The sequence below is a fragment of the Ursus arctos genome, unplaced genomic scaffold, assembly GCF_023065955.2.
Source record: "Ursus arctos isolate Adak ecotype North America unplaced genomic scaffold, UrsArc2.0 scaffold_21, whole genome shotgun sequence".
NCBI lineage: Eukaryota > Metazoa > Chordata > Mammalia > Carnivora > Ursidae > Ursus > Ursus arctos.
The window spans coordinates 45,627,434-45,654,883 of record NW_026622886.1 but is presented as its reverse complement, the minus strand read 5'-3'; the positions used below and the strand labels follow the sequence as shown (position 1 = coordinate 45,654,883).

The following is a 27,450-nucleotide window of genomic DNA, read 5'->3' as shown; positions in this document are numbered from 1 at the left end:
AGAAGCACATGGACTTGTTGGAACCTCACTAGAACGCCTTTTTTTTACAAAACTGCGTAAGGTCTTAGACCTCCTTCCAGAGGATTTTAGATTTCAGCGTGCCCCCCCCAAATAATCTCTCGTCAACCACATGATTTTTGGGGTGGCCCCTCAGGACTGACCACGGTCAACAGCATTATAGTGGAGTTCCAGCTGTAACCAGCCCCCAGCTACTGAGCACAATGAGCAATGGAGGAGGTCGCACCATCGACACAAGACGGAGCAGCTCGCGTGGTGCCTGCCACCTGCCCGGGGAAGCAGGAGCACTTGACGGTCTGTGATCGCTCTTCTATCTTGTTCTTATTACAGCATCTGTGGAGTGCCACCACCTCGCAGGTGCCCGTTTTAACATGATGAGCTGCACAAACAAAAACGAGATAATAAGACAACATTGAGAAAGCTTTGGCTTCTCCCCCTCTTTTTAATTAGCAGTACGTTACATATAGCTCTATAAGGGAGCCACCATGCATGAAACTAGAAATACAATGATGCTGACTCCATAATGCAGATTTGATTTCTTTTCTAAATGTGCAAGGACCATTTCTGTCAGGAAAGGCCTGGTGAAGCAGGAACAATTAGTGACCAGATTAGAATGAGCCGTTAGAACAGTCTGAAATAAAGAGACAGTGTGTGATGCTATCAAAAACATACTTATTTGCATATGACTTTTTTGTCCATCACGTTAATCAAAGAAAGGTGCCCTGCAGTGGGGCTAAGAGCAGACCTCTTCTCAAAGTGGTGGGTTGGGGGAGGGTTAGGTTACATTGTTCTTCTAGGGGTGAGTGCAAAAGCCGGACCGGGAACCTCTTTTCAGGAAGCAAGGAGGTAAAGGGTGGAACCCATCTCCTCAATATTATTCTGCCCAGTTTCCCTGGGAATGAACTAATTGGGAATTCTTGAAACTGCTGCCATTTTCCTGGAAGTCCCAACTAGTTTCCCAAAAACCTTTCCTTTCCATTTTGCCTTGAGGGAACAACTGCCACCAGTAACAACAACTGTAGCCAGAATGTGGATGGGTTTATATCTAGCTTGGGAGCCCCATCCAATAAGCTGTGAGGCTCCCCCACCCAGACCGTTAACCTGGCAGTAAGGCTCCCACATGGTTTGGGGGCTTGGACTTATAGGCCTCACTTATCATATTATGATAGGGTTCTAGTTTGCCTTCATTTTTTTTTTTGCAGCATTTCATCTTCAAAGTATTAACCCTACTTTGAAACAATAAAGCAGAAGTTTTGTCTGCTAAAAATAAAAAGCTGAAAATCAAACATCCATTGAAACACTGTGCTTTCAGAAATTTTAAAAAATGTGATGTAAAAACCAGATCTGAAATTGTTTAATGTTATAAACATATCGAAGCCCATTTTGTAAATGAGATCACTATATTATGTATTTATATTACTCTTCCCCTGGGGGATGAGTATCACTATGCAGTAACTCAGGTTAGACAGCATGCTTAGATTTTTCTTGTAAGAGAACAAATCACACATATTGTCCATCCCTCCATGCGAGACCAAGAAACTTGGGTATATCATATGGCTTTGACATGGGATCCTCAAAAGAACTTTCAAGAAATATACCATTTCCAATGCCACAAAGATTTTCCTGCCACTGTAGATACAAACGGGGATTTCTCTGTGTTTGACTCAAACACAAGGCTATCTCTGAAATTTAAAAAACTTGAGTCAGCCCTCCTTCCTCTTGTGCTCTAGAAAATATTTTCTTATGATTCAGTTTTGTTTAATTTATTGAATGCTTCACATTATGTCATACAAGTCAATATGCTGACTTTTGCACTGCACTTCACTTAATCACATTTTAATTGAGTGAATACCACACTTCAAGTATGGTTCTGAGTACTGGGGGATGTAACGATGAAAAGTAGGGACATAGAGCCTGCCCTCAGAGAGCTCATATTCCTGCGTAGAAAACAAATCATAAATACCTGTTAATGATTAAGAAGCTCCTTGAAGGAACTGCAGTAGAGTAAGGGGAGAGTAATCAAACAGGGAAGGAAAGTGTATTTTTGTGAGTGTCCGAGAGGACCTCTGTGAGGTAGTCTGAAGGATGACCTGAGTGACGAGAGGGAAGCATCTGTTATGAGGATCTAAGAAAGGAAGAACATTCCAAAGAGAAGGAGCAGCAAATGACAGAGAACTGAAATGGGGAAATGTGTCATGTGTTCCCAGGACAGCAAGATGACCGGTGTGGCGACGGTGTGGTTGAACAATTGAGAGGTCTAGGGAACTGTGTTCAGGATTGTGGGAAGATGGAGTAGGGGCTGGTATGCTGTAATAAAGGGACTGGATTTTACTCATGTCATGAGGGAAATACTCTAGGTGGATATGGTATCATCGTATTAAATGCTTTAGAAGTTTGCTCAAACTGTTCTTTAGAGAATGGATTGAAGAAGCAAGAGTGGGATGAGGGAGACCAGTTATGAAGAGGTTGCAGGAGCCTAGGGAATAAAGGATAGGACTTGGGCTATACTAACAGCAGCAGAGCTGGGGAGAAGTAGCGGGTTAGGAATATTCCCCTGTAGAGCTGGTTTGACTTGCTATTAGATTGGACGTGAGCTCTGTGGGAAGGAGGAGTTAGGATTACTCCTCAGCTTGTCCTGAGCAATTAGAAGTGGGTGGTTCTACAAACTGGGGTTTGCCAGAGGGGAGGTAGGTGGGTGGGGGGGGTGGATAAAACAGGTGAAGAGCACACTGATCATGATGAGCACTGATTATATTGTTGAGTCATTATATTGTACACCTGAAGCTAATTATACATGAGCCGTGTTTGTGTGTGGGTGGTGGTGGTGGTGGTGGTTCTGGCAAATAGAGAGGGCCTGGGAACAGGGAGTTTGGCAACAGCTGGGTTGGGTTAAACTATCTGTAGTTGTGTGTGTGTCAGTGTTAAATCTGAGACTATTACAAGGCACCCAAGTAGAGATGTAAGTCAGGCAGCGACATTTATGACGTGGAGCTTAGGGAAGAGATTTGGGCTGCAGATACACACCTAAGAAATCCAGGCTGATAGGTGATATTTAAAGGCACAGACTAAACCAAATTACCATGGAAAGGTTGCCAGCAATAGAGACCTGCAAGAACAGCACATGAGGTAAGATAAAAAAGAACATGGGATGAAAGCATGGAAAGACAACAAAATGTTTCAAGAAGGAGGGGATCAATCAGCTGTGGCGAGTGCTGCTGAAAGGTTTAATAAACAGAAATCACTGTCCACTAAAAAGTAAGATCATGTACTAATTAAGAGCCTTCAAAACCAGAAAAACTGGGTTCAACTGAGCTCCTCCTAACAGCTGTGTGGCCTTGGGCAAATTATTTCGTATCTCTGAGTAGCATTTTTTTTTTTTTTTACTTTCTAAAAGGGGGATATTAATAGCACCATCTTTATAGGGTTGGTTTAAGGATGAAATGAGTTCATGGGTATGAAGTATTTAGAGCACTGCCTGCCTCATAGTCGGCCCTCTGTGTTAACTATTGTTAGCATTTGATCGCAATGAAAATCATTTCAGTGGCATGATGTGAAAATAAAAGCATGATTAAAGTAAGTTTATTGGAGGATGGGACGTAAAACTGTGCAATTATACAAATTTCTCCCAAGAATCTTTTGTTAAGGGAAGAAGGAAATGAGCAATAGCTGGAATGAAGCATGGTGTCAAGGGAATCTTTTTTAATGAATGCCATAAAGGCATACTTTCTTGCTAGAATGATCTGGTAAAGAAAGGCACAATATAGGAAAGAAAATGGGTAATTACAAAAGCATATTCTTGAGAAGGAAAATAGAATTGAGATTCAGGGCACTTGGGGGGTTGACAATAAATTGATGCAGAAATAATCTATTTCAACAAGAGTGAACGTGGGATGTGTAGCGACAGAGGCTGGTGGGTGTGAATGGATTAGGTGGTGAGAAGATGTAGTTTCTTATCTGACTTCACCTGATCTTGCTATGCAATATGAGAGATGTCTGAAGAGAACAAAGAAGATATAAAATAGGTATCTCAGAAAGAGGCAAAGTAGATTTCCTGGGAAGGAACAGTAGGATCGCCTGCAGGGGCTTGGCTGGTACGCACCAAACGGCAGAGGATGGAAGAAGGTGTGGGATGTCAGAGCAGACGGAGATGAACATCTCTCTGATGATTGAAGAATGGAGATGAACATCTCCCTGAGGATTATTTGGGATGCTTGGACTTCTGAGAGTGATTTAGGGAAAGAAAGATGTAGGTCATGAGGTCAGTCTACTAGTCTTTGGGTGGAAACCAGGCTGGAGACAAGAGATTATTGGGGCTTCTTCAGATACTGATGCTGTTCAGCCCAGCACTGAGCTGAGATGGCTTGGGGACAGCCTGAAGTGGCAAGGGTTCTGTTCTCTTCCAGAGGGTTCTGTTTTCTTCCACAGTATGACAGCAGCCAGGAGCACACAGGGACAATGCACTGACCTCTCCCCTGGGAGGAGAGGCACTATTTCAGCACCCACAAAGGCCATTTTACTATTTGTTAGAAGGAGATTTTATCACATATTGGAAAGGAATGGACAGGTGGAAACTCTGTATCTGGTTTCCCCTTCCCAATGCCAATATCAAAATTCATGGCAACCTTGCTTGGCAAGAAATATAAAAGGATAAAGCAGTTGCGGTAGTCTTTGATAAACATTAGTGCTGTTTGCTAAATATTTCTGGCTCTCTCCCTTCTGGACACATGGTAATATTGTGTTTAAAGGAAAGCTAAAGTAATAGGCGTCACTTATGAGCAAAAGCAAAGGATATCAATCGGTGTGGCTGCTTTAAGAGCTAGTGTGTAATTCACCACATTTCTCCCCACCAACCCAAGCAACCAAGTATGTTCTTGACAGTGGAAGCTGTATCGACCTGAGTTTTCAAGTGAAGAGATATGAGGCAAGTTCCCACCAACCATGGTGGACCTATGAATGAGAAATAAGCCTGAAGCTCTTACAAGCCTCTAAAATTTTGAGGTGCTTTTTGTTACTGCTTCAAAACTTAGCCCAACCTGAGGACGTAGTAGTACTTTATACTCCTTCCTAGATTGTTCAGTAGGATATATTTTTTCCAAATGCATTAATTGGAGGATAAGCCAGTGAAGCATGATATCTCTAAATATATCATCCTAGCTTGTGTGAGTCAATGAAAATGAATATTTAAAGGAAAATATTGGGGATGTCTGTGTAGCTCAGTCAGTTAAGCGTCTGCTTTTGGCTCAGGTCATGATCCCAGGTTCCTGGGATCCAGTCCCACATCAGACTTCTTGCTCAGCAGGGAGCCTGCTTCTCCCTCTGTATGCTGCTCCCCCTGCTTGTGCTCTCCCTTTCTCTCTGACAAATAAGTAAAATCTTTAAAAAAATAATAATAAAGGAAAATGTTTATATATTATATAATTTAAAGGACTGCAAAGAGTTATTCCACAATTGGTTAATTACTTCGGCTAAGTTTGGTATGTGAGGACTCTGGTGAAGAAAGTATGCTTTCTTGTTCGAGGAGAAAGGAAGAATGATGCCCATATGGTATAATGAAGAGGAGGATAAAGTAGGAGCTGCACTGGGAAGACTGACAGACACGTCCTCCCCTTCAGAGCACATGGTACTAAATGTGAAGAGATTAATAATAAAGCTGACCAGGAAGAACAAGCCTGACAGACACAGGCTTTGCTGTCGTGACCTTTCTCTTCATTGAAGGAAGAAAAGGAAATGTACAGACATACAGGTTGAGTTTCCTGGTGAAAAATGGGACTTAGTAAAAAAAAAAAAAACTCGGCCTCTGTTCTTATTAAAACTGAAGTTATAAAGCTTTTTTGTGGAGGAATGAGAGGGATAATTAACCTTTTTAAAATAGAACAGATGATAGGTAAGTAGATGGATGGGTAATATTATCCTCAAAGTGTATGAAGGCATGGGTAGGAAGAATATTGACTTCAGTATGTTTTGGTATATGCCAAGTGAAACAAGATACCTCAAAACCGAGGAATTAATCTTCTAGCAGAATTTAGTTCACCTAAGCATGGCATATGTTTACATATGTATAGTTTTCTTAATTTGTCTGTGTATCTTAACTTCTTAGGATAACCAGATTCTTGTAGACAAAGACTAATTTTTCATGTAAACTGTTCAGCATGTGGTATGTGTTTAATAAATGGTAAACAAGCAATTTAAGAAGGTAAAACTAATTCCTGTGGTTTTCCTTTAAAAGGTTAATGAGACGGTAGGAAATTCCAGCAGTTACTACAATTCTCTATACAGATTCAGACAGAGCTCTTGATAAACGAACCTAATCAAATATTAGGGCTTTCTAAATTAACAAAATAGGCTTCACAGACACTTAACATCATATTAAAATGATGCAAGACCCCCTGGAGAAGATTTAAATGAAAAAAGAACAAACAATTTTCTTCATGTCACAATTCCCAAGTCATGAACAAACCAACAAAACCCACCTTTCTTCTGTTCTTCTCTTTTGTCCCCCCTGGGTGTGATGTATAAACACCAAGGGTTGCCTCCTACATCTTTGTAAAAGGACGCTAGAGACACAGAGGCTTAATTCTTATAAAGATGGGGATACCGAGTTTTACCCAGCTCTAATTGTGGCCTTCCATTATTACCCCATGTCTCATTTCAGCAATAGGACCATTAGCCCTCAAGAGCCCCCAGAAACATGGCGTTACAATACTGCCTCTTAAGGCAGCCTCCTAAACCATGTCTCAAGATTTCTGAAACTTTTCTAAAGCTATTGTGACTGGTATATTCTGGCATGAAGTCCTATAAGGCATTTTAACAACACGTTTGTTGTTTTCAACTGCTTTTTTCACTGACTGAAAGTAATTTCTCCAGAGGGGGAGAAAATCTGAATTAAATAACATTTGGTTCATATGCTTGCATAGATTTTTAAAAACGATATGCCCACGTACATAATTATAATTATATATGTACATGTATGTTTATACATGTGTTAATATGATCACATTTTATCCATCACCTGTGAACCAACTATAAATACATAGGTATGAAAAACTGGTACACAGTAGAATAATATTTATGCAGATCATTTCACCTTGAGGAATGGTTGCTGGCCTTAGGTTAATAAGAGGACAAAGCTATGCATATCACATTCTGTACATATGAATCATTCATTCACTCTGGAAACGGTGTATAAAATAATGATAATTGCTACCATTTATTGAATATTCACTATATGCCAAGCATATGAAACTGCTTTTAAATTGTAGCATTACTTAAATATTAATTCTCTTTGTTTTTACTATTAATGTAATTAGTGAATACAAAACGATGGAACATATACAAGTTACAAAGACATAGATGCTAGGGAAAATGTCTACATTTTCTAAAAGTTCTAATTTCATATTTCAAAAAATCTGTATACATACTTGTGTTGACATGAGGTGCATATAAAAAAATATTTAATTTGACACTTAAACTACAGAAGAGAGTAGATTCAGCATCAAGTTGTGAATTTGTTCCTACTGGGATTCCTTTCCGTTAGATTTCAGTTTTTATTTGTATTCTGATTTGTCTCATTGATTCTAAAATTTTGTTTGTCTCCGTACACTCCTATTTAATGGTTTTACCCAGCTTGACTAGCTCCCCAGAGAGTCTGCATTACACCTTCTAAGCAGAAATAAGGCATCACGTACATGCACCAATAGATATCTGAAATGCAAGCTAGTTAGTGGATTCAGGTTGCTGGAAATCACTTTGAATGGGAAAAATGTGCTGAAACAAAAACTTTTTGAGACAGCTAATTTCTCACTTTAATTCATTAGAATGAGAAAATAGGGCACAGTTTTAGACTTTCATGCTGAAGCAATCTAATTAAAAGAAATGGTTATTTAAAGGGCTCAATGAAATTTCAAAAGTTCACGTAATTTATGAAGTCAAAACGATCAGAGAGGAAATAGCCAAGTGCCGATGACATTTTTACAAAGCCTGTTTTCTCAAACTGCTCCAATTTATATGAAAAAAATAAAGTCAGTGGAGGAAAAAAAGATGGGCACTAAAGGATAATAACCCTAATAAATAATGAATGGTACAGTCTCCATTGACAAAAGTCAGCTCTCAACCAGAGGATGTCCCCCAGTCTGTTTTACGAGAAAGAGGCAGAACAGAAGACTCACTCTTGAGAGAATTTTAAACTCCTTGCCACTCAGCTCAATCATGAACATCTTCTCCATCCTCATCCTAAATGAGAATTGAGGTAGAAGAGAGAGAAGAAAGCAAATCTCATGGAATGGTGGTCCCTTTTAAACTACCAGAACATTTGCTTTTAATACCTGCTCTGAAAAACAGGAACTGGACAAATCAAATCCACCTGTCTGGAAATTGGAACCAAAAGGCACAGAATTGCCACGTGGAAATGGGCACGTGGCATTAGAAGTCAGGTGACTCGTGGAGAGATGGGTCTATGTCTCCTGGTGATGGGACGCGGAGCAGATACAAAGAGATGTCAGAGGTAAGAGAGGAGGGAGTCCCACACGCTGCCCTGGTGTTTGCCCTTCCTCAGGTCTTCCTGATGTTTTCCAGAATTCATGAAGTATTTTATACACTGGGTTTCAATGAACCTGTTTTTTCCTGAGGTAATTCGATGACGTCTCTGTACTTTGACCCAAAAATGTGCTGAATGCAGTATTTCTCCTTTTTTTAAAAATTAAAGTTATTCTTAACAAAAGCTAATTATCAGGCAGAAGTATTTCTGTCACCACTTTTAAGACCAGGAGACAAGTTTCTACCTTCAAAGTAGGATCCAGGAAATGCACGATCCAACAGTTGCACTTTGTACATTTCCCTCGGAGTGAAAAGTGACATTTCCAGTGATGACCCCGAGGCCATCTCAAATTACTCAGACAGGAAAATGTCTACTGTGCTTTTTAAAATGTTTCTAATGTCAAAGGTTTAAAAGCAGATTTTCTCCTTAATCCCAAATTACATACACAGAAAAAATGTGAAGAATCAGAACATCCCCAATTCCTATAAACTGTAAGAGTCATGCTGTTCTTTTATGATTAATCAGATTCCTGTAAGTGTCCCTTGGAGGGAGGGCAGTGCAGCCCAAGTGCTTCTTGAGGAAAATGACATGGTGAGCGGAAAAAGCCGTAAAAAGAAAGCTGGGGTATTTGGGCTCTCCTGCATAGTTCTCTGTCCCTGAAGAGTGTACTACGGAGTAAGTCATTAAGGTCTCTGGGTATCTTTCCTCTTCTGCAAAATGAAGAAATCAGACTAGTTTTAGCATTAATTTAGAGTTGAAAGTTCCTTCCAATTCTAAAATTCTGTGAGTTTATGAAATGATTAAGTTTCATTATAATGGGTACAATATATTAGACCTACCAGAAAACGAGAGTCAAAGTAAAAGATTTTTGAACTTCAAAGTAACATAAATTAACTTCATTAAGTCACTGAACTTGATGAGAAACAGAGAAGGGAGTTTCTAAAATTTATATTTTAGAATATATTTCTTGTCTGTATGAAGTCACAAATCTTAACTACACAGAAATAATATGCACTATAAAGTCAACCTCCATCCTTATATTGCTTTACGTACAAAACTATTTAATTACCATCGATTCCATGAGAGCAATCAAGTCCGAAAGGTGATAGAGCACAGTGGTTTGGGTGGGGATTCTGAGGCCCGATGGTCTAGGCTCAAATCCCAGCTCCCAAAGAGAGTGCCTAACTATTCACCAAGCCTCCTTTTTCTTTTCTTCGGGGCATACAATTGGACTACATTTTCTACTCTTTCTTGCATGTGACACATGGAAGGTAGGCAGAAGCGAGTTGTATTTCTTTAGGACCAGGCCTATAAAAACCTCCTACTGTATCAGCCCCTCTCCCTCTTCCTCTTTCAGACAGATGTCCGTGCCAAAGGTGACCCTGAAGAATCACCATCAGCTTGGATCCCTGAATGACTGTATCAAGGAGAAATCCAGCCTCTGACAATAATTGGTTTCACACGCCCAAGAAATAAGCTGTGTTGAGTCAATGACATTTAGAGGTGTATCTGTTACAATAGCAAGTATTGATGAATATGCAATAATATTCCTATTAATGGACCTAGGAAGGAGTCAGGTATAGTCCAAATGCTTCTTAAGGGAATTTATACAGTGAATAAAAAGAGCAGTGCTATGGTCAGAATGTGTATGACCCTGCAAAATTCAAATAAATGTTAAAAACCTAATGCCCAAGGTGATGATATTAAGAGGTAGTACCTTTGAAAGGTGATTAAGTTTACTGCTGATACGGAAGAGGTCCCTGAGAGCTTGCTCACCCCTTCTGCAATGTGAGGATACAGTGTGAAGTCAGCAGCCTAAACGAGGGTCCTCACTGTACTATGCTGGCTCCCTGACCTTGGACTTCCAGCCTCCGGAACTGTGAGAAATAAATTTCTCTTGTTATAGGGCCACCCAGTCTCCAGTATTTTGTTACAGCAGCCTGAACGGACTGATACAGAGAGAACAAAAAGATAGGATCTGAAAAAATTATTTCAACTCTCTATGCTTCAGCTCCCCATCTGTAAAATGACAATTATAATATCATCTACCGTAAAGGGTTGCGATGACGATCAACTGAATCAACATTCATAACGATGCTTATATTTGATGAAGAATAAATGTTAGATATAATTATTATGGAGGCTAAGGCAACCTTACTTAGACCCATGAATCTATTTATTGTATTGCAGGTATCTAAGAGAGAATCATCAATTTGTAGAGACTTAAAGACTAATAGAGATAAAACCCTACCTTGCCATTTTACAAAAAGGAAATTGATGGTTAGAAAACATCTATAATTTTCACTAATTCAAGATCAAGAGCTAGAGAATGGAAGATTCATAATTAGAACTCAGCTCTCTTAATTTCCAGTTCAGTGTCACTTCGATTACCTAACGCCCACATCTCTGTTCACCACATTCCTCTCATTGTACCTCTGAACTCGTCCTCGATTTCCGTGTCCTCCACAACTTCACTTACACTGACTTAGCTTAGGCATCTTCAGCATCTTTTCCTTGCACAACCACGAGGGGCCCGGACTGGTCTCCCTATTTGCTAGCATGTTCCCTTATACACACACACACACACACACACACATATGCATTCTACTATGGTAGATCTTCCTAGAATTAAGCCGAGGGTATAAACCATTCCTAGCTCTTCATTTTTTGTGGGATAAATTCACAGTTTTGGCATAGCACAAGCATCCTTCCACTGGCCCATTTCTGACATTTCCAGCCTCAATTTCCTAGGCACTCTTGTATACCCCACTAAGATCCTATAAACTCTCTTTAGAATCTTATTATATCTTTGCTCAGGCTCCCTGTCACTTTTCAATCCTGGCCCACTTTTTACCTCCAGGAAACATCTACCCCATCTTTCAAATTCAGAACATCACAACACTTTATGAATCTGTTAATCAACCCCTCAGGTAGACTGAACCCCTCTGTCCTCTGATTAACATTTTCTGACTTATTCTGCAATACCTGTAACGGTTTTCTATATTTACTTTTATATCTCTATTTCCCTCTACTAAATTGTGAGACCCAAATCATGATTATTCATCTCTGAATCCCCAGCTTGAGGCACAGTTTGAGATCCATAATAGAAAAATCAATATGCTTGATGAATAAATGAATAAATAAATGGTTTACTACAAGGGTTCTCAAAAGAGAAAAAAAAAACAGTAAATTTAATCATTTTTCCAAGTCCAGGCTTAGATGAACTTACTAGAAATTGTAAGAACATTTGACCTTGCTATTTTGTGGCTGCCTGTGTTTATGTGCTTAATTTGTTCCACCGGGGAGCCAAGTAGGGTTTCAGGAGGAGAGATGCACTCAATGAGCCCTGGACTGGGAGGTGGAAACCACTAGCTTCTATTTCTAGTACTACCACAAACTGACTATTTAATGTTTGGTAAATTGGTCAATCTCCCTAAGTCACAATTAATGTATCTTCTGTAAAATAAGGAAGTTAGCCATATATGACATAAGATTTAATATGTAGTAAAGAAAAAAAGTGTGATGTTAGCTACAAGTATCTCAACCAGTAGCATTTTTACATAATAGAAGAAACTTCTAACATAATCCATGAAAGCTTACTCATCCGAGTAGTAGGATATTGTACTCTGCCCCCAGAAGACCTTGATTTTAGTCCCAAATTGGTCAGGACAATTCTCTGAAAAACAACTTTACTTACTTGGACATTAGTTTCCTCAACTACAAACTTCAAAGGATCTCTAAGCATCTTTTTCTCTCTAAAAAATGTATTCTCTGGTGTGCTATGTACAAATCTAGAGGGACAGAGGCACAAAAGTCATTTAATTTTAGGAGATGATTATCCCCTAACACAAGGACTACCTTTACTGTTTCCTATATCTAATTTTGCAGATTCGTAATACCCTACTGTATACTAACAGGTTTTCTACATCTGGGGTATTCTTTCAAGCCAGCAAGACACCTATAAACAGAAGAAATCAGCATCGTTCAAGAATGAACAAAATCTTTGCCTTCCAACAAAATCTTTTTCACACATGGAAGATTTGCTTTGTTCCCAGTGATTGACATGAAAAGCACATTTAGATGATCTTTCCTCTGCACTTCAGCAATTTCAATGTGGAACATGCAGGTTCTAAGTGTCACTCTAGATCAAAAGGATATAAATCTTAAGTCAAATTGTTAAGGAAGACTAGATGAGGCTTTCTTTTAGTTTTTAGAAGATGCTAGTCACTCTCTGAGAAATTACATGCCATACTACCCATTCACCGGATAAGGATTTTATGTCCTATCAATTAAGCTTTTTGTTGTTGTCGATAGCTTCTGAAAATGTCCTCTTAAAAAATGACTTTCGAATTCATTAATGATGTGAAATACAAATTAGAATAGAGAAGTTGCAAAGTGTAATGAGAGGATCACTGGTCAATGAGTTGGAAAATCTACACCTTCATTGTGCTCCATTACTAACTAACCAAGAGAGCTCTGCCAGCTCATTCACACACTGAAGCTTCGTCCAACGCTGACTCAGTGCCAGGCATTGTGCTGGCTCAGCAGAACGTAAAACCAAAGGGAAAACCCTTCCTGCTTTCAAGGAGCTTAGACGGCCGTAGAGGGATGGCACCATGTATACAAAAGGAAATAGAGTGATGAACGGGACATGATGCAAAGAGCTGTGGAATGTACTAAGATTTTTTTAAAAAGTCAATTCCACCCACTGGGGGCAGGCGTGAGAAAGGAGATAGGAAATAATTTATAAAGAAGAGTAGGAAATAATTTGTAAAGAAGATGATGCTTAATTTGAATTTCGCAAGATGCCTGAAAGTTGACAAGTGAAGTCAGCAACATTGGCCTCACTGTTTCCTGACCTAGACCACATAATCTCCAAGTTACCTCTGGTTTTAAATTTATATACTTTTATGTGCATCCTTAGTAACAATACAGAAAGCTATATATTTGCATTTTGTTTACATACGTGTACATTTAACCATAGCACGTATACCATCCCAAACCCGATTGTTTTGTTTACATATGTGCATATTTAATCATAGTACGTATACTATCCAACACCCTATATTGAAACACTTCTAATATAAAACTTTCTAAAACGCTTACCTTGCTTTTTTAAACAATGTTTCCTAAATATCATTTAGCTTTTCAGTATTAACCTTGGCCACGGTCGTAAGCATCCAGTCCTCAGGTGTGTATAAAGTGTAGCTTTATACAGATTAGGAAAAAAAAAAAAAAACACAAACCTACAAGACATTGCGTGAAATGTAGCACTAAGTGGATACTGACCAAGTGGCATCCCAGGAATTTATTTTCTTGAAAGGGTCTCTGGCGTTCTTTTGTTCTTTTGGTAATTTGGCCTTTTTCTCCTGAGGGTGAAGTGAGCCTGTGCAGGAACCCGCCCTCCTGGGCAGCGAAAAATGCACGCCCCCCAGCAAAACTCATTAATGAATCAAAAGTTAAAGCAGCCTCTGTGGGAGGCAGCAGAGCGTCTGGTGGTTTCAAGGGGAAAATCGGACAGATGCCAGCTTTTACACAGCTGTTACCAGCAGTGTGACCGAGCGAATTCACATTCAAGCTTCAGTTTCCTCATCTGCAAACCAAGAATAATCATCCTACTTCACGTTATTGTTGGGAAGATTAAGTAAGTACGAGCAAGTAACACTCTTAGCACCGTGTCCAGCGCGTAGACCGTGCTCAGTGGTTGTCGGCTGTTCTTATTATCATTGTTATTCCCGGTCCAGAGACTCCTATTGTCCTCGTGAGAACGTTCATCAGGAGGAGAGGTACAATAGGGAGCAATGGTTTTAAGTGTAGCTAACTGAAGGATTTCGTCCTCAGCAAGTTAACCTTTTTGTAAGTGTCAGTAGATAACAAATAGTTGCATAGTAGTTGAAAACACAAATTCTAGAGCCAGACTGTTTGGATTCAAATTCTGGATCTGCCAATTACTTCCTGCATAACCTTTGACAAGTTCTGTGATCTCATCTCAGTTCCCTCATCTGTAAAATCAGGCAAAATCACAGTGCCTGCCTCATGGCACTGTTTTAAGGACTTAAAATATCTAAAGCACTTGCAGCAACATCTGGCCACAGGAAGTATCTGTTGGCTACTGACAGAAATGATAATTTTGCTTAGCAACCTTCGGAGAAGTAGGAGGGAGGGAGATGCTGGCATTGGTGGTAACTTCTTACCTCGGTGGTTACAACATTTTCATGAAGTCCCTCCTGAGGACAAAGGCAACCGACAGAGCTCATTCTCTAGGGTCAGACAGACCAGAACTGGAAAACTGACCTATTGTGCATGATTTTGCTCAAGTTATTTCACTCCAAATTCTCAGGTGCCTCCGTCATAAAAAAGGAATAGCAGTATCTACCTCATAAAACTGTTTTGAGGATGAAATGGGATCCTGAATATAAAATGGTTACCTCTCTACTGGACTTGAAGAGATATTTTAGAGGGCTCAACCTTAGAGTGAACTGAATTTGAAGCTCATACCTTGACCACTGCCCTGCACTGTCTCTAAGGGGCAAGGAAACTACTCAGAAAAATTGTCAAACTCTTCTACCACCAAACCCCCATTCTTGAACCTTATTACCTCATTATATCCATCTCCCAGTGCTGGACTGGTTCTCACCCAGGGCTCTCAGTGGGTGTCCTCCTGATGTCTTGTGAACATACACTGACACTTGCCACCATCCTTGACCTTGTCTCTCACATCTAACACTGTGCCTCCCTCCGACTCCAGGTTTCAGTCTTATTCCCTCTCCTTTGCTGTATGACTTCAATCATTCATATATTGATCAAACACCTGTGGTATGCTAAACACAAGGAAGCTCAGGTCCCGGCCCTCCTGGAGAAGATACACATTAAATAAGCCATGACGGTGGATGGTAGTATAGGGAGGGGACTGGTTCAGGACACAGGCTGTGGAATTGGATCAACCTGGATTCGAGCCCCCATCCTCTGGCTTCTTAGCTGTGTGTTGAACAAATTAGATAATTGCTCTAAGCTTCAATTCCTACTTTTGGGAAATATGAATACCAAAGTCCACTTGTAACTAGAAGAATGACCCTCTGGTATCACCATCCACCCCCTATCTGCCTCTGAGAATTTGTTGACCAAGAAAGAAAATAAATCAACTTACCAGTTACCCTTTGCCTATAGAGACTGATGGGAGAGGATAACTGACTTTAAAATGCGATCAGTTAAAAAGGAAAAAAAAAAGTTATGTTTTCAAAGCTTTGGCCAATTTTTCTGTAATAAAAGGTCACCACCACATCTCTGTTTTCGGAAAACACAAAGCAGTGAGTCCCACTGGAGAATGAACTGTGCATTGCATCCTAATGTAAAGCTCTGTGTTCACTGTGAGCAGGGACCTTTACATACCATGTTGTGGTTAAGACAACGTTTTTCTTCTTAAAATGTGCTTAATAGGTAGTCTGTCTAAAAAGCACATTTTCCCCCTTAGAGTAGTAGTGTGTACGTGTGTGGGTGTGGGTGTATGTACATGAGTGACAGACACACAGAGAATGAGCTAATTTAATCCAATAATCGCACATCTGGAAGCTAGATTGAATAAGGAGGCACACCTTCGCCTCACACTGGTAGAGGACCCTCGGAAGGGATCAGTACTTGGAGTGACCAAGCTCACGTGACCATATAATTTATTAGCCAAATCAGGACCCTTTTAAAAGTAATGGATTTGCTATCAAGGATTATGTTGGAATAATAGGTGTAAACTGAAGCTGTCTGGACGCAAACTGGAACATAAAATCTGGACCATAAAACCGCTGCCAACGTTCCCCCTGAACTATTCTGCTCCAGCCCGCCCTTGCTGACTATGGCCTTACTCTAGGCTGCAAATCCAGCTTGTGACAATGTGCTCCTCTGCGTCATTATGTCCTCTGAACTCTCCCACTGGGCCTAGGGGGAGACTAGAATCCTAGGAGAGAGTAAAATCAGTTAGCATGGGATAGGTTTTCCTACCTGCACGCAGGGCTTGCACTCTGAAAAATCAGCCACATGCTTTCTCTGAAAAGCCTAGATTGTATCTGCTGGCCTTGATGCTTCCGGGCTACACGGGTTCCTCCTGCTCTGCATCTCTGAGGTCCCCTTTTCCTTCATTTTGTGACTATAGATATTATTCCCCAATATGACAACATCTCTATTAATGAAGGGACTGCTGCCCGATATTATGGTGATTTGAGTCAAAACCTTATAACCAGAGGTATAAATAACATTGTGCTTAGAGGTGTGTTTGAGGACATCAAATACAGAAAGTTACAATGTGTCAAATCATTAAATGCAAATGAAAACAATGTCAAGTACCCCAGAACATAATGTATGTGATTGTAAGCCAGAGGGCATATGGAACAGATGGCAGAGACTAGATTAACATCAGGAGAGAAGGCACACAAGGTTCTGAGGTAGGATAAATGCCAAGAGGCATACCTCTGCGAGGGCAGGACATGTATCACAAAGGGAAGAAGCGAATAATGCAGGGATATCAGGTCAACTTCAGTCAGATTCAGTAAGAACCAGACACTTCACAATGTCCTTCCGTGGGCTGGAGATCTTGGAGGTGGAGTTGGAAAGGGAAAGAGTGTGGAAAGTGGCTGACCCAGACAGCCTTAAGGTTCTCCTCAGCTTGACTAAACTTGAGACGGGCTTTGCCCAGACTATATGCCTCTGACCTCCCTTTTCTTACAGCACTTACTTTAGAAAACACACAATTGTAGATTGTTTCTCTGACCTTTTGAGAAGTAAATCTTCTCCCAGACTCTTGCCCCTTTAACAACCCAAGAATATCTTCCTCAAAGACCCTGGAGCCATCCTTTGAAATGTAATCATCAAGGAAGATTGAACCTCTGTCTCCCAGTCTCCTGTGAGAGGGTAGGAGACTAACTTTGACATTCACCAATTAGGAAACACAGGTGACCACAGATAATTACCTTGACCAGTCTCCCCACAACGTCCTCTAATACTTTTCCACTAATTCACCCCAATGTTTAAAAATCCTCCTGCCTTTCATTTCAGTAGAGTTCAGTCTTTCCACCCTTTTGCCACAGTCTTGAACAAAGTCTTCCTTGCCATTTTTAACAAGTGTCCAGGGCAATTTTTCTTCTCCGGTTCTTACTGCAGAGCGTCTCTGCTTGGACAGCTGAAAACATCATAAACTCTAAATTAAATTTTCTTGACTAGGACAACAGTGATTTCCCAACTTCCAAAGAGCCTCCCCCTACTTTACTCTCCAAAAACAATCTCTTCACCAGTTCGTAAAAGAAAACAAAACTTTTCTAACAAGGAATCGACCTCTCCTACAGTCAGAGATAGAAGTCTGGTTGAGGTAATGCTTCAGTGTGAAGGCACTTCAGTTGTAATCAGCCAATCAACAGGTATAAATGGGTCATTATGAGAGTCTTTCCTGTTTGGGATTGAGGAGCAGGAAGCCTGAGAAGAATAGAAAGACAAGGGGAGTTGGGGAGGGGGGCAGTGCAGAGGAGAAGAAAGGCAGAAAAATGAGGGCAAAGAAATTTCACAGGATTTACAGCTTTGCCTAGAGTCTGCCTCATCTACCTCCAACTGGGTTAGGATAAAAAGAAGTTGGGGGCTGAGGTATTTTTGTCATGTAGCTGCAAACACAGGCAGCCACACGTGGCTTGATTAATGAAGATGTTCAGGGTTTGTTTTATTAAACACTTCTGACTTCTTGTAAAGTAGCTTACATTTTAGAATATCACCGTACTTGAAATCTGACATTGTTTTTCCGCTTTTCTTTCTAGGGCATGCGTCAAATTTGTGTGTGTGTGCGCGCGCGCACGCGCGCATACACCCTAGCCTCAGGCAAGGCAAAAATTACCAATCCCCCTCCATTCCATATATTGCTATTTCGAAAAAACAACAAAACCCTCAGTGATAAGAATTTTAGAAATAAACCACAAATATGTATTTTAAAGTCATTAATAAAACTTTTAGGAAAAATATTGTAACACAACTATATATTCATAACAAAAAAACAAATAGATTTTACTAAATAACCTACAACCAACAAAATAATTGAGCTAACAATAATTACAATTAAAAGTCAAGAAGACTAGCAATTTTTACTTGCGCATAGGTATAGTTGCTAATAAAATAAGTAAAAATGGAAATTTGAAATTTCATGCCATTCACCAACCGATAAAGATCATAAAATTTTTCTGTGTGTTTGGATTTTTTCTCATCCCTCTTGAACTGGGATATCCCTTAGGAAATAGGGAATTTGAGACCAAGAGGTGTGTTACACCTAGTGGTATAAATGACTGCTAAAAATGTCTACATTTCCATGTAAATATTTGAGCCCAAAGGTTTAAGCTTAAATTCTAGGCCTACAAAAATAAGCTTGCCAAGATTTCTCTATCCTTTTTTTAATCAGGTTTCAAGCTCCTCTGTAATTCAGAAACTCTTTAGAAGAGGTTTTCACTAAAGTTGCCATTGTACGTGATGCAGTATTTATGAGCTTCGATGAAGTAAATATATTTATTTCCTATTTATTTAAGATATTTAGCAAAGGCTTGAAACCTGCTTCCCCTAGGAACATTCCAAAGAGTTCTGTCATTTTCTCATAATGAAGAGCACAGCTGACATATAATTTTTTTTTCTAGGAAGTTTAAGAATTTAATCTTAAAGCTTGAGGAAAAGATTTAGTTTGGGAGAATTTATGTTAAAGTAGTTTACATATTTAGTTTTCAACATACTTTTACATCAAAGGGTCAATAAGTTGTTTGAAAACTACTTACATAAAATACTGCTTACAGATCCTTAACTACCTGACAGACAGCCCCAGGCAAGGCAGTCCAAGGGCTTGGAGCCCACAAAAGATCAATCAGAAATGTGAAAACAAAGCCAAAAAGAGATATTGTAAGGAATACAGGAATTAGTATTCACTTTACAGAGAATTGTTGAATAACGCCTCCCTATTTTGATTAAGACAAGTTCATGTGAATAGGCTTTGATTTCACATGTCTAATTATACGTGACAGCATCAAGTTTATTTCTGGTAATAAAATTAAGACCTTGCGACAACTCTTTTGTCCCAACCATGTGCTCAGGCAGATAGCAAACTGTATTGTTAGAACTTGCTTTCTCTGAGATTTCCTGAATGTGACACAGAGTAGGTGTTCAATAAACATTTACCGAATTAAAATTAATGAACACTAAGCATATGCCAGACGGGAAGTCAACAATGTTGTTCTTCGCTTCCCATCCCAGACACGATGTTACGTATTTCACTAACAGAAAATGACTTCAGAAGAGGGAAGTGGTCAAGAGCATCTACTCTTTAAACTAGTAAAGCAACAAGTGGCTAGTATTTTAAATTCTTTTAAATCTAACTCACTGGGACTTTAGTCCCAAGACAGAATTAACAAGACCTATTAAAAACTGCAGGATTCAACACCTTATGTTTATATGTTCTAAAGAAAATTCTGGGCCATTAAGGAGGGAAAGAAGCATGTCCTTTACATATTTATATAGCTTAACGTTCCATTTCAAGGCCTGTATTAACAGTTCATTTAGTGAGAGGAGATTAATATACTGGTATTTTTACTAAAATAACCTAAGACCATCAACTTCAGATCATGTGTAAGTGGAAAACTAAATGGAAGCCAGGGGCATAAAATCAGCATGGCTCCTTTATGAAACCAGGTTTGTTTGGATGGTTATGCTTTCTCCTGTAAGACTGAGATCTTCTCTGGAAAAGAGAGGGGAAATAGAAGAAGGAAAGGTCATAATCTAATTCTTTTAGATAGTTTGGAAATAAAATCACCCAATAGAGAAAGATATGAAAGCGAAGAGGGAAAAGGATATTGAGGAGGAGACCCAGGAGGATGTCTTACTTTGGTCTGCTATAGCAAGAAGATAATACACTGGCTGGCCTAAGCAACAAATACTTCTGACACGTCTAGAGGCAGGTCTGGCATCTGGTGAGAGCTTGCTTCCCTGTGTGTAGACAGCTGACTTCTCACTGTATCCTCACATGGCTGAGAGAGGTCCTCTCTCTCCTGTCTCTTATAACATCAGCACTGATCCCATTCATCAGGGCCCTGCGCTCATTACCTAATACCTCCCAAAGGCCCCATCTCCTAATACCCTCACACTGGGAACTAGGAGCTTCAATATATGAATTTGCAGGAGGAAGGGCTGGAGGACACAAGCATTCAGTGCTTAGCAGAAACTACCTCCCACTTTAAGTCAGGAAGCTTAAGTGACTGGGGAAGATCTCAGAAGTTACTTCTCTTGCTCAAAGAGTGACCAGCATATCAAAGAATTGGCAAGTATATTAAGAGCTATAAAAGAAACCCCCCTCAGAAAGGGGTGAGGCATGACTCATCTCGGGCCCTCATAGTGTCTCAGATCAGAAGGGAGAAGAACCCTCTCGAGCTTCAGGTTTTAACTGCTGAGTTTCACTGCAACAATGTTATCTTCATGGAAGTGGTTCCAAACCACAGTTTGGGAAGAGAATTTATGGAAAGAATTTCTCACAGTCTAGTACAGGGAGAGAGAATATGCTAGAGATGAAAGTTTGGAGTTCAAGAATTTTTTGTCATCAAAAGACAACAAAGTTAGGTGTGAGTGTGTCACTAACTCTAATTAAACCAAATGGGGGTTCAGTGTGTCTTGTAATATGTCTTCCCATTTTTCAAAAAATTGTATCTCAAATTTATGTTACATAGAAGGGAAACTTTACATATTTGGTCTTAAATTCTGTCATTTTTAATTATTTGCTTTTATCTTTCCTTTTTAAATTTAATTTTCTGACTCTTAAGGAAAGAATCAAAGGAAATGAACATTTTACCGTAGTGTAGTTTTTCTATGATACCAAGGCCCAGATTATTCCTACTTGTTGGCATTAAAAAAATAACTGTAAATATAAAAGGTGCACCTCTCACGCCATGTTGTAGTCCATGAAATACCAATCATGCCTTGAACGTTCTGTAAGAATTTGGAGTATAATATCTTTGCACTTTTATATATGAGCAAATTTGCATTATATTGTTTATTGACTCAGATATAGGTGGAAAATGAATGTCTTAAATATACATATGTAGTTTCTCTCAAAATCCTATGTAAGATATATTGGAAATAGGATATATTTATCATTAAAAAGAGGAGAAATTGGACATGTGAGAAAATTAAAAATTGAGTGCAAAAGAGGAAATGAGTGCTTTACCAAAATATATTGTTTATAAGAGGATTGAAGTCTTAAAGGTACTTTTTCAAGTTACAAGAGATATAGGTCATATTAACAAGACTTGCTGTTCCAGAACGGAGAGAAAAAGCACGCATAAGGGTAACTTTCATCTATAAGCCTCTGCAACAGTCACTCATGTGTAATTTATTTGTAATAATTGAGTACTTTTTTCATACTGTGATCTGCATGAGATCTTTTTCCTCAACTGATACCCTAAAATACCCAAGTATTAACTTTACAAAGAGTCCAGAATAGCAAAATACATTTCTTTTCTGATTTCTCTTATCTCATATAAACTTCATAACCACATAAAAGCATAGGCAAGGAAAACCTGTCACACTTTACACTTTTAGAAACTGAGGTTCAGAGAGGTTTAGTAACTTGTTCAAAGTTTATAAGTCATAGAGCCAGAACTGAAACTCATGTCTTCAGGTGCCAAATCCTAGTTTTACACAATTGAAAAGGATTCATTTGCTAAATGGCCAGATATTTGTTGTAAGCTCCGTGCTAATTGTGGCGTGTTTGAAGTTACTTAAAACTTTACTACGTGACCAAAGATCTAAAGTTTCATTCTTTCTTCAAAGGAAACTAATTTCCATTCTAAGAACAGTTTGAGCTCTATGAGAATCGCATACAGAATGAAGTATTAAACTTAAAAACAAACCACCACCCCCCAAAAAAAAATGAGGGAGGAGAAACCCAGATGGGGCCTGGCCGATGCCCTGAGTTGAGGAGATGGGCTTGTGAGAAAAAAGCAGCTAGAATTCACAGAACAGTTTAGCAGGAAGCACAAGCTGTACAGAGAGAGAACTTGAGTATTCAGCAGAATCCTGGTCACCACATGCTTCTGAGGAAGCTCTCTGAGGCAAGGGAAAGAAACACCCAAAAAGATTAAAAGAAACAGTAGCCAGAGATCACACAGGACTGGGAATAGTGTCTGATTTCAATAGCCAGACTAGAAAACATTGTAATTCTTGAAGCACTGAATAGAGTACAAGGTGTTTCCTCAGTAGTATGGGCTAATTAGCTCTAGATTAAATACCTTTCCGGTCCTGCTTTCCTAATCTTAAAAGCAAGACCGAGAAAGAACAAAACTATTTCCAAGCAATTTAATGGGTCCCAGAATAATATTTATGATAATTAAAAAATCCAGCTCTGAAAAGAGGTAAAATTCACAAGACTTTCATCCAGTCAAAAATTACCAGACATTCAAAGAAATAGGAAAATATGATCTATAATAAAAAAATTAAAACTGACACTGATCCAGAATTGACACAGATATTAGAATAAGCAGATAAATAGTAAGTCAGCTATTATTACCTTCATTCCATATGTTCAAGAGGTTAGGGGGAAAAGCTGAACATGTTAAATAGAGAAAAAGAAAATATAAAAGCAATCTAAATTGAACACTGATATAGGAAAACTACAAAGTCTGAGATGAAACAATACACTAGATAGGATTAGTGGTGATTTCCACATTGTAGAAAAAAAAATATCAGTAATCACGAAGACATATAACTGAAGATACCCAAAATAAAACAGAAACAAAGGACTAAAAAAATAAACCAATAGAAGGTAAGTGACTTGTGGGTGTAAAGTATGTGTAATTGGAGTTTCTGAAAGAAAGGAGAGAGATTGGGGGATAGAAAAAACATTTATAATATTTATAAGAGCTAATGGACAAAAATCCCCCCAAAGTTGATAAAAATATATATAAACTCACAGATCCAAAAAAGTTCATCAAATTCCAAACACAAAAACATGAAAAAAAAAAAAACTGTACTAAGGAATATTATAAAATATATTCTTCTTATGAAAGGAAAATCTTAAAAATTGCCAGAGAAAAAAGACTCATTAAGTACAAAGGAACAAAGATGAGGATGATGGCAGATTACACAGAGGAAACAATGCAAGTGGGAAGTAGGAGCACAACGTCTTTTCAAGGCTGAAAGATAAAGGCTGTGACCCATTATTCTATACCCAGCAAAAATAGCTTTTACAACTGAAGGCAAAATAAAGACATCTTTAGACATAAAACTGTTGAAATAATTCATCACCAGCAGAGCTTTACCACAAGAAATCTTAAAGGAAGTCCTTTAGACATAAGGAAAATTATACCAACGGAAATATGGGTCTATACAAAGGAACAAGAATCCCAGATGTGGTCTTATGTGGAAAACATGTAAGTTTTTCTGATAATTAAATTCTCATCAAAAGATAGGAGACTTCTTGTACAAAAATAAAAACGACGAGGTTTGAGGAACATATAACAAATGAAGAGGTAAAATATATAATAACAATAGCACAGAGACCAAGAAGGAGAAATAGAAGTACATTATCATAAGATTTTAACCTGTTCATGAAGCATCGTAATATTACTGGAAGGTAGAGCGTTAAAGATGTGTACTGTAGACTCTAAATCATCCACTAAAATAACAGCAGCAACAAAAAAGTTACAGTTAATAAGCCAAATAAGATATGAGGGAGTCATAAAAATTAATCCAAGAAGTCAGAAAAAAAGGAATGAAGAACAGATAGAACAAAGAAAACAGAGCAAGATCAGTGATTTAAACTTAACCATATAAATAACAACATTAAATAAAATAGTCTAAATGCTCTAGTTGAAAGGCAGAGATGATGAGATTAAAGACACAAATATTTTCTGCCTCTAAGAAATCAACTAAATATTAAGAAACAAATAGGTCAAACTAAAAGGATAGAAAAAGATATACTGTACAAACACTATGCAAAAAAAGGCTGGTGTGAGTATTAATTTCAAACAAGGTTGACTTCAGTGCAAAGAATATTAACAGGGACTTAAAAAGAATATGGACGGGGCTATAGAAGTCAGCTCAGCAATAGGCTCTAACAGTCAAGTCATACAAAGTATATTATCTGGCCACGTGGAATTGAATTAGAAGTCAACAACAGAACTATCTAGAAATTGCCCAAATATTTGGAAACAAAGTAACACACTTTTAAATAATTTATCCATCATAGAAGATAATAAAAGGGAAAATAAAAATTGTTTTTAACTAAAAATATAATGAACATATGTCATTATATATTTGTCCAGACTCAGAAAATGTACAAAACTAAGAGTGAACCCTACAGTAAACTGTGGACTTTGGGTGATTATGATGTGTCAATGTAGGTTTAACCTTGGTGGAAAAGATACCATTCAGGGAGGAGTGTTGATAAGGGGAGAGGCTATGCAAGTGTGGGGGCAGTAAGTATATGGAAATCTCTGTATCTCCCTTTCGATTTGTTATAAACATAAAACTCTGGAATAAACCTTCCCCCTGCTTGTGCTTGCTGTCTCTCTCTCTCTCTCTCTCTCTCTCTCTCTCTCTTTCTGTCAAATAAATAAATAAAATCCTCAAAAAAAAAGGAAGAAGAGGAATACCCTGAAGATCCATCCACATTATCACAAATGTCAAGATTTCATGCCTTTTTTATGGCTAAAAAATAATTGCATTTTTCTATATATATACTGTGTTTTATCTATTCACCCATCCATGAAAACTTAGGCTATTTTCATATCTTGGCTATTGTAAATAATGCTGCAATAAACATGGGGTGCATATATATTTTTGAGTTAGCATTTTCATTTTCTTCATATAAATACCCAGAAGTGGAACTGCTGGATATGATAGTTCTATTTTTTAATTTTTTGAGGACCCTCCATACTGTTTTCCAGAATGGCTGTACCAATTTACATTCCCACCAACAGTACACAAGGGTTCCCCTCTTTTCTCTACGTCCTCTCAATATTTGTCATGTTTTAGCTTTTTGGTAATAGCCACTCTAACATGTGTGAGGTGGTATCTCATTGTCTTGATGTGCATTCCCCTGATGATGAGTGATGTTGGACATCTTTTTAGGTACCTGTTGCCCTTCTGTATGTCTTCTTTGGAAAAATGTCTGTTCAGATCCTCTGCTCACTTTTTAATCAGACTGTTTGACTATAGTTAGTAATACTGTACTGCATATCTGAAAGTTGCTAAGAAAATAAATCTTAACGTTCTCATCACAAAAAAAAAATTGTATAGAGGTGAAAGTGAACTGGACTCTTTGTAGTGATCACTGCACAACATATAAATATCAGATCATTATGTTGTATATCTGCAACTAATATTATGTTATATGACAATGATATCTCAGTAAGAAAAAATTTCAATTAAAAAAATCAAGTCACACAAAGCATATTTTCTGGCCACAACTGAATTAAATTAGAAGTCAACAATAGAGAGCTATCTAGAAATTGCCCAAATATTTGGGAAAAAAATACATTTCTAAATAATTCATGGGTCAAAGAAAATATCAAAAAAGAAAATAAAACTTGTTTTGTTTTTTTTTAAGAGATAGAGACAGCCAGCGAGAGAGGGAACACAAGCAGGGGGAGTGGGAGAGGAAGAAGCAGGATCACAGTGGAGGAGCCTGACATGGGGCTCGATCCCATAACGCCGGGATCACGCCCTGAGCTGAAGGCAGACACTTAACCGCTGTGCCACCCAGGCGCCCCATAAAACTTGTTTTTCACTGAATTTTAAATTAAAATGAAAATATAATCTATCAAAATTTATGGACTGCTGGGAAACTTACAACACTAAGCACCAATATTATGAAAGAATAAGGATCTCAAATCAATGGCCTCAGCTTCCAGCTTAAGGAATTATAAAAAGAAAGGGAAATTAAGACCAAAGCAAGCAGTAGAGAGGAAATAATAAGGATTAGAATTAAAATTAGCCAGAAAATATAAAAACAATAGAAAATATCAACAAAAGCAAGAGCTAATTCTTTAAGCAGTTCAGTAAGATTTATAAACTTCTACCCTGGATTATCAGAAACAAATATGAGGGGGAAAATTACCCAAAACAAAGTGAGAAAAGTGATATCACTATTGTTTTTATAGACATTAAAAAGGGAAAAACTAAAAATAATAACTTTGTGCCAATAATTTTAACAATGTACATGAAATGGAAAAATCCCTTAAAAAATATAAACTGCCAAACCTCACTCAAGAAAAATTAGATAACCCAAATAGCCCATATCTATCAAAGAAATTGAATTTTTAGTGAATAACTTTCCCACAATGAGAACTCTAGGCCTAGATGGTTTCATTTATTAATTCTACAAAAGAATACCAATTCTACCAAAACTCTTTTAGAAAACTGAAGAGGGGAGACTACTTTTCAACTCATTCTAGGAGGCCCTGCCCTCATTATCCTGGTAACAAGGCCAGCAAACACATTATAAAAAAGAAAACTATAAAAAACTGTTCTTCATGAACATAGATACAAGAATTCTAAATAAAATTTTAATAAAACAAATCTAACAATATATAAAAATGATAATACAGAATGCCCAAGTGGGGTTTATTTTGGGAATTCAGGGTTTAGCATTTGAAAAATCAATGTACTCTGCCATATTAATAAACTAAAAAATGATTTCAATAAATATCGTACAAGCATTTAACATATTCATGACAAAATCTTACAGCAGTTTAGTAATAGAAGACAACTTCCTACCCTTGATAAAGGATATTTATAGAAAACCTACAACTACCATACTTAACTGTGAGAGGCTAAATATTTTCTCCCTAAAATCAGTAGCAAGACGAAGATGTCCCATTTTCACCACTTCTACTGAACATTTTACTAGA

The 27,450-nt window shown here is 38.3% G+C and overlaps 1 protein-coding gene across 2 annotated transcripts in view; it reads right to left on the bottom strand.

The window, feature by feature from the left end:
• TAFA2 (TAFA chemokine like family member 2) overlaps positions 1 to 27,450 on the bottom strand; it is a 355,777-nt gene that overhangs the window by 44,940 nt on the left and 283,387 nt on the right. For both annotated transcript variants that reach the window (XM_044384656.3, XM_057316454.1), the window contains exon 3: positions 245 to 397. In XM_044384656.3, coding sequence (XP_044240591.1) covers positions 245 to 397 — 153 coding nt within the window. The remainder of the gene's footprint in view (positions 1 to 244; positions 398 to 27,450) is intronic.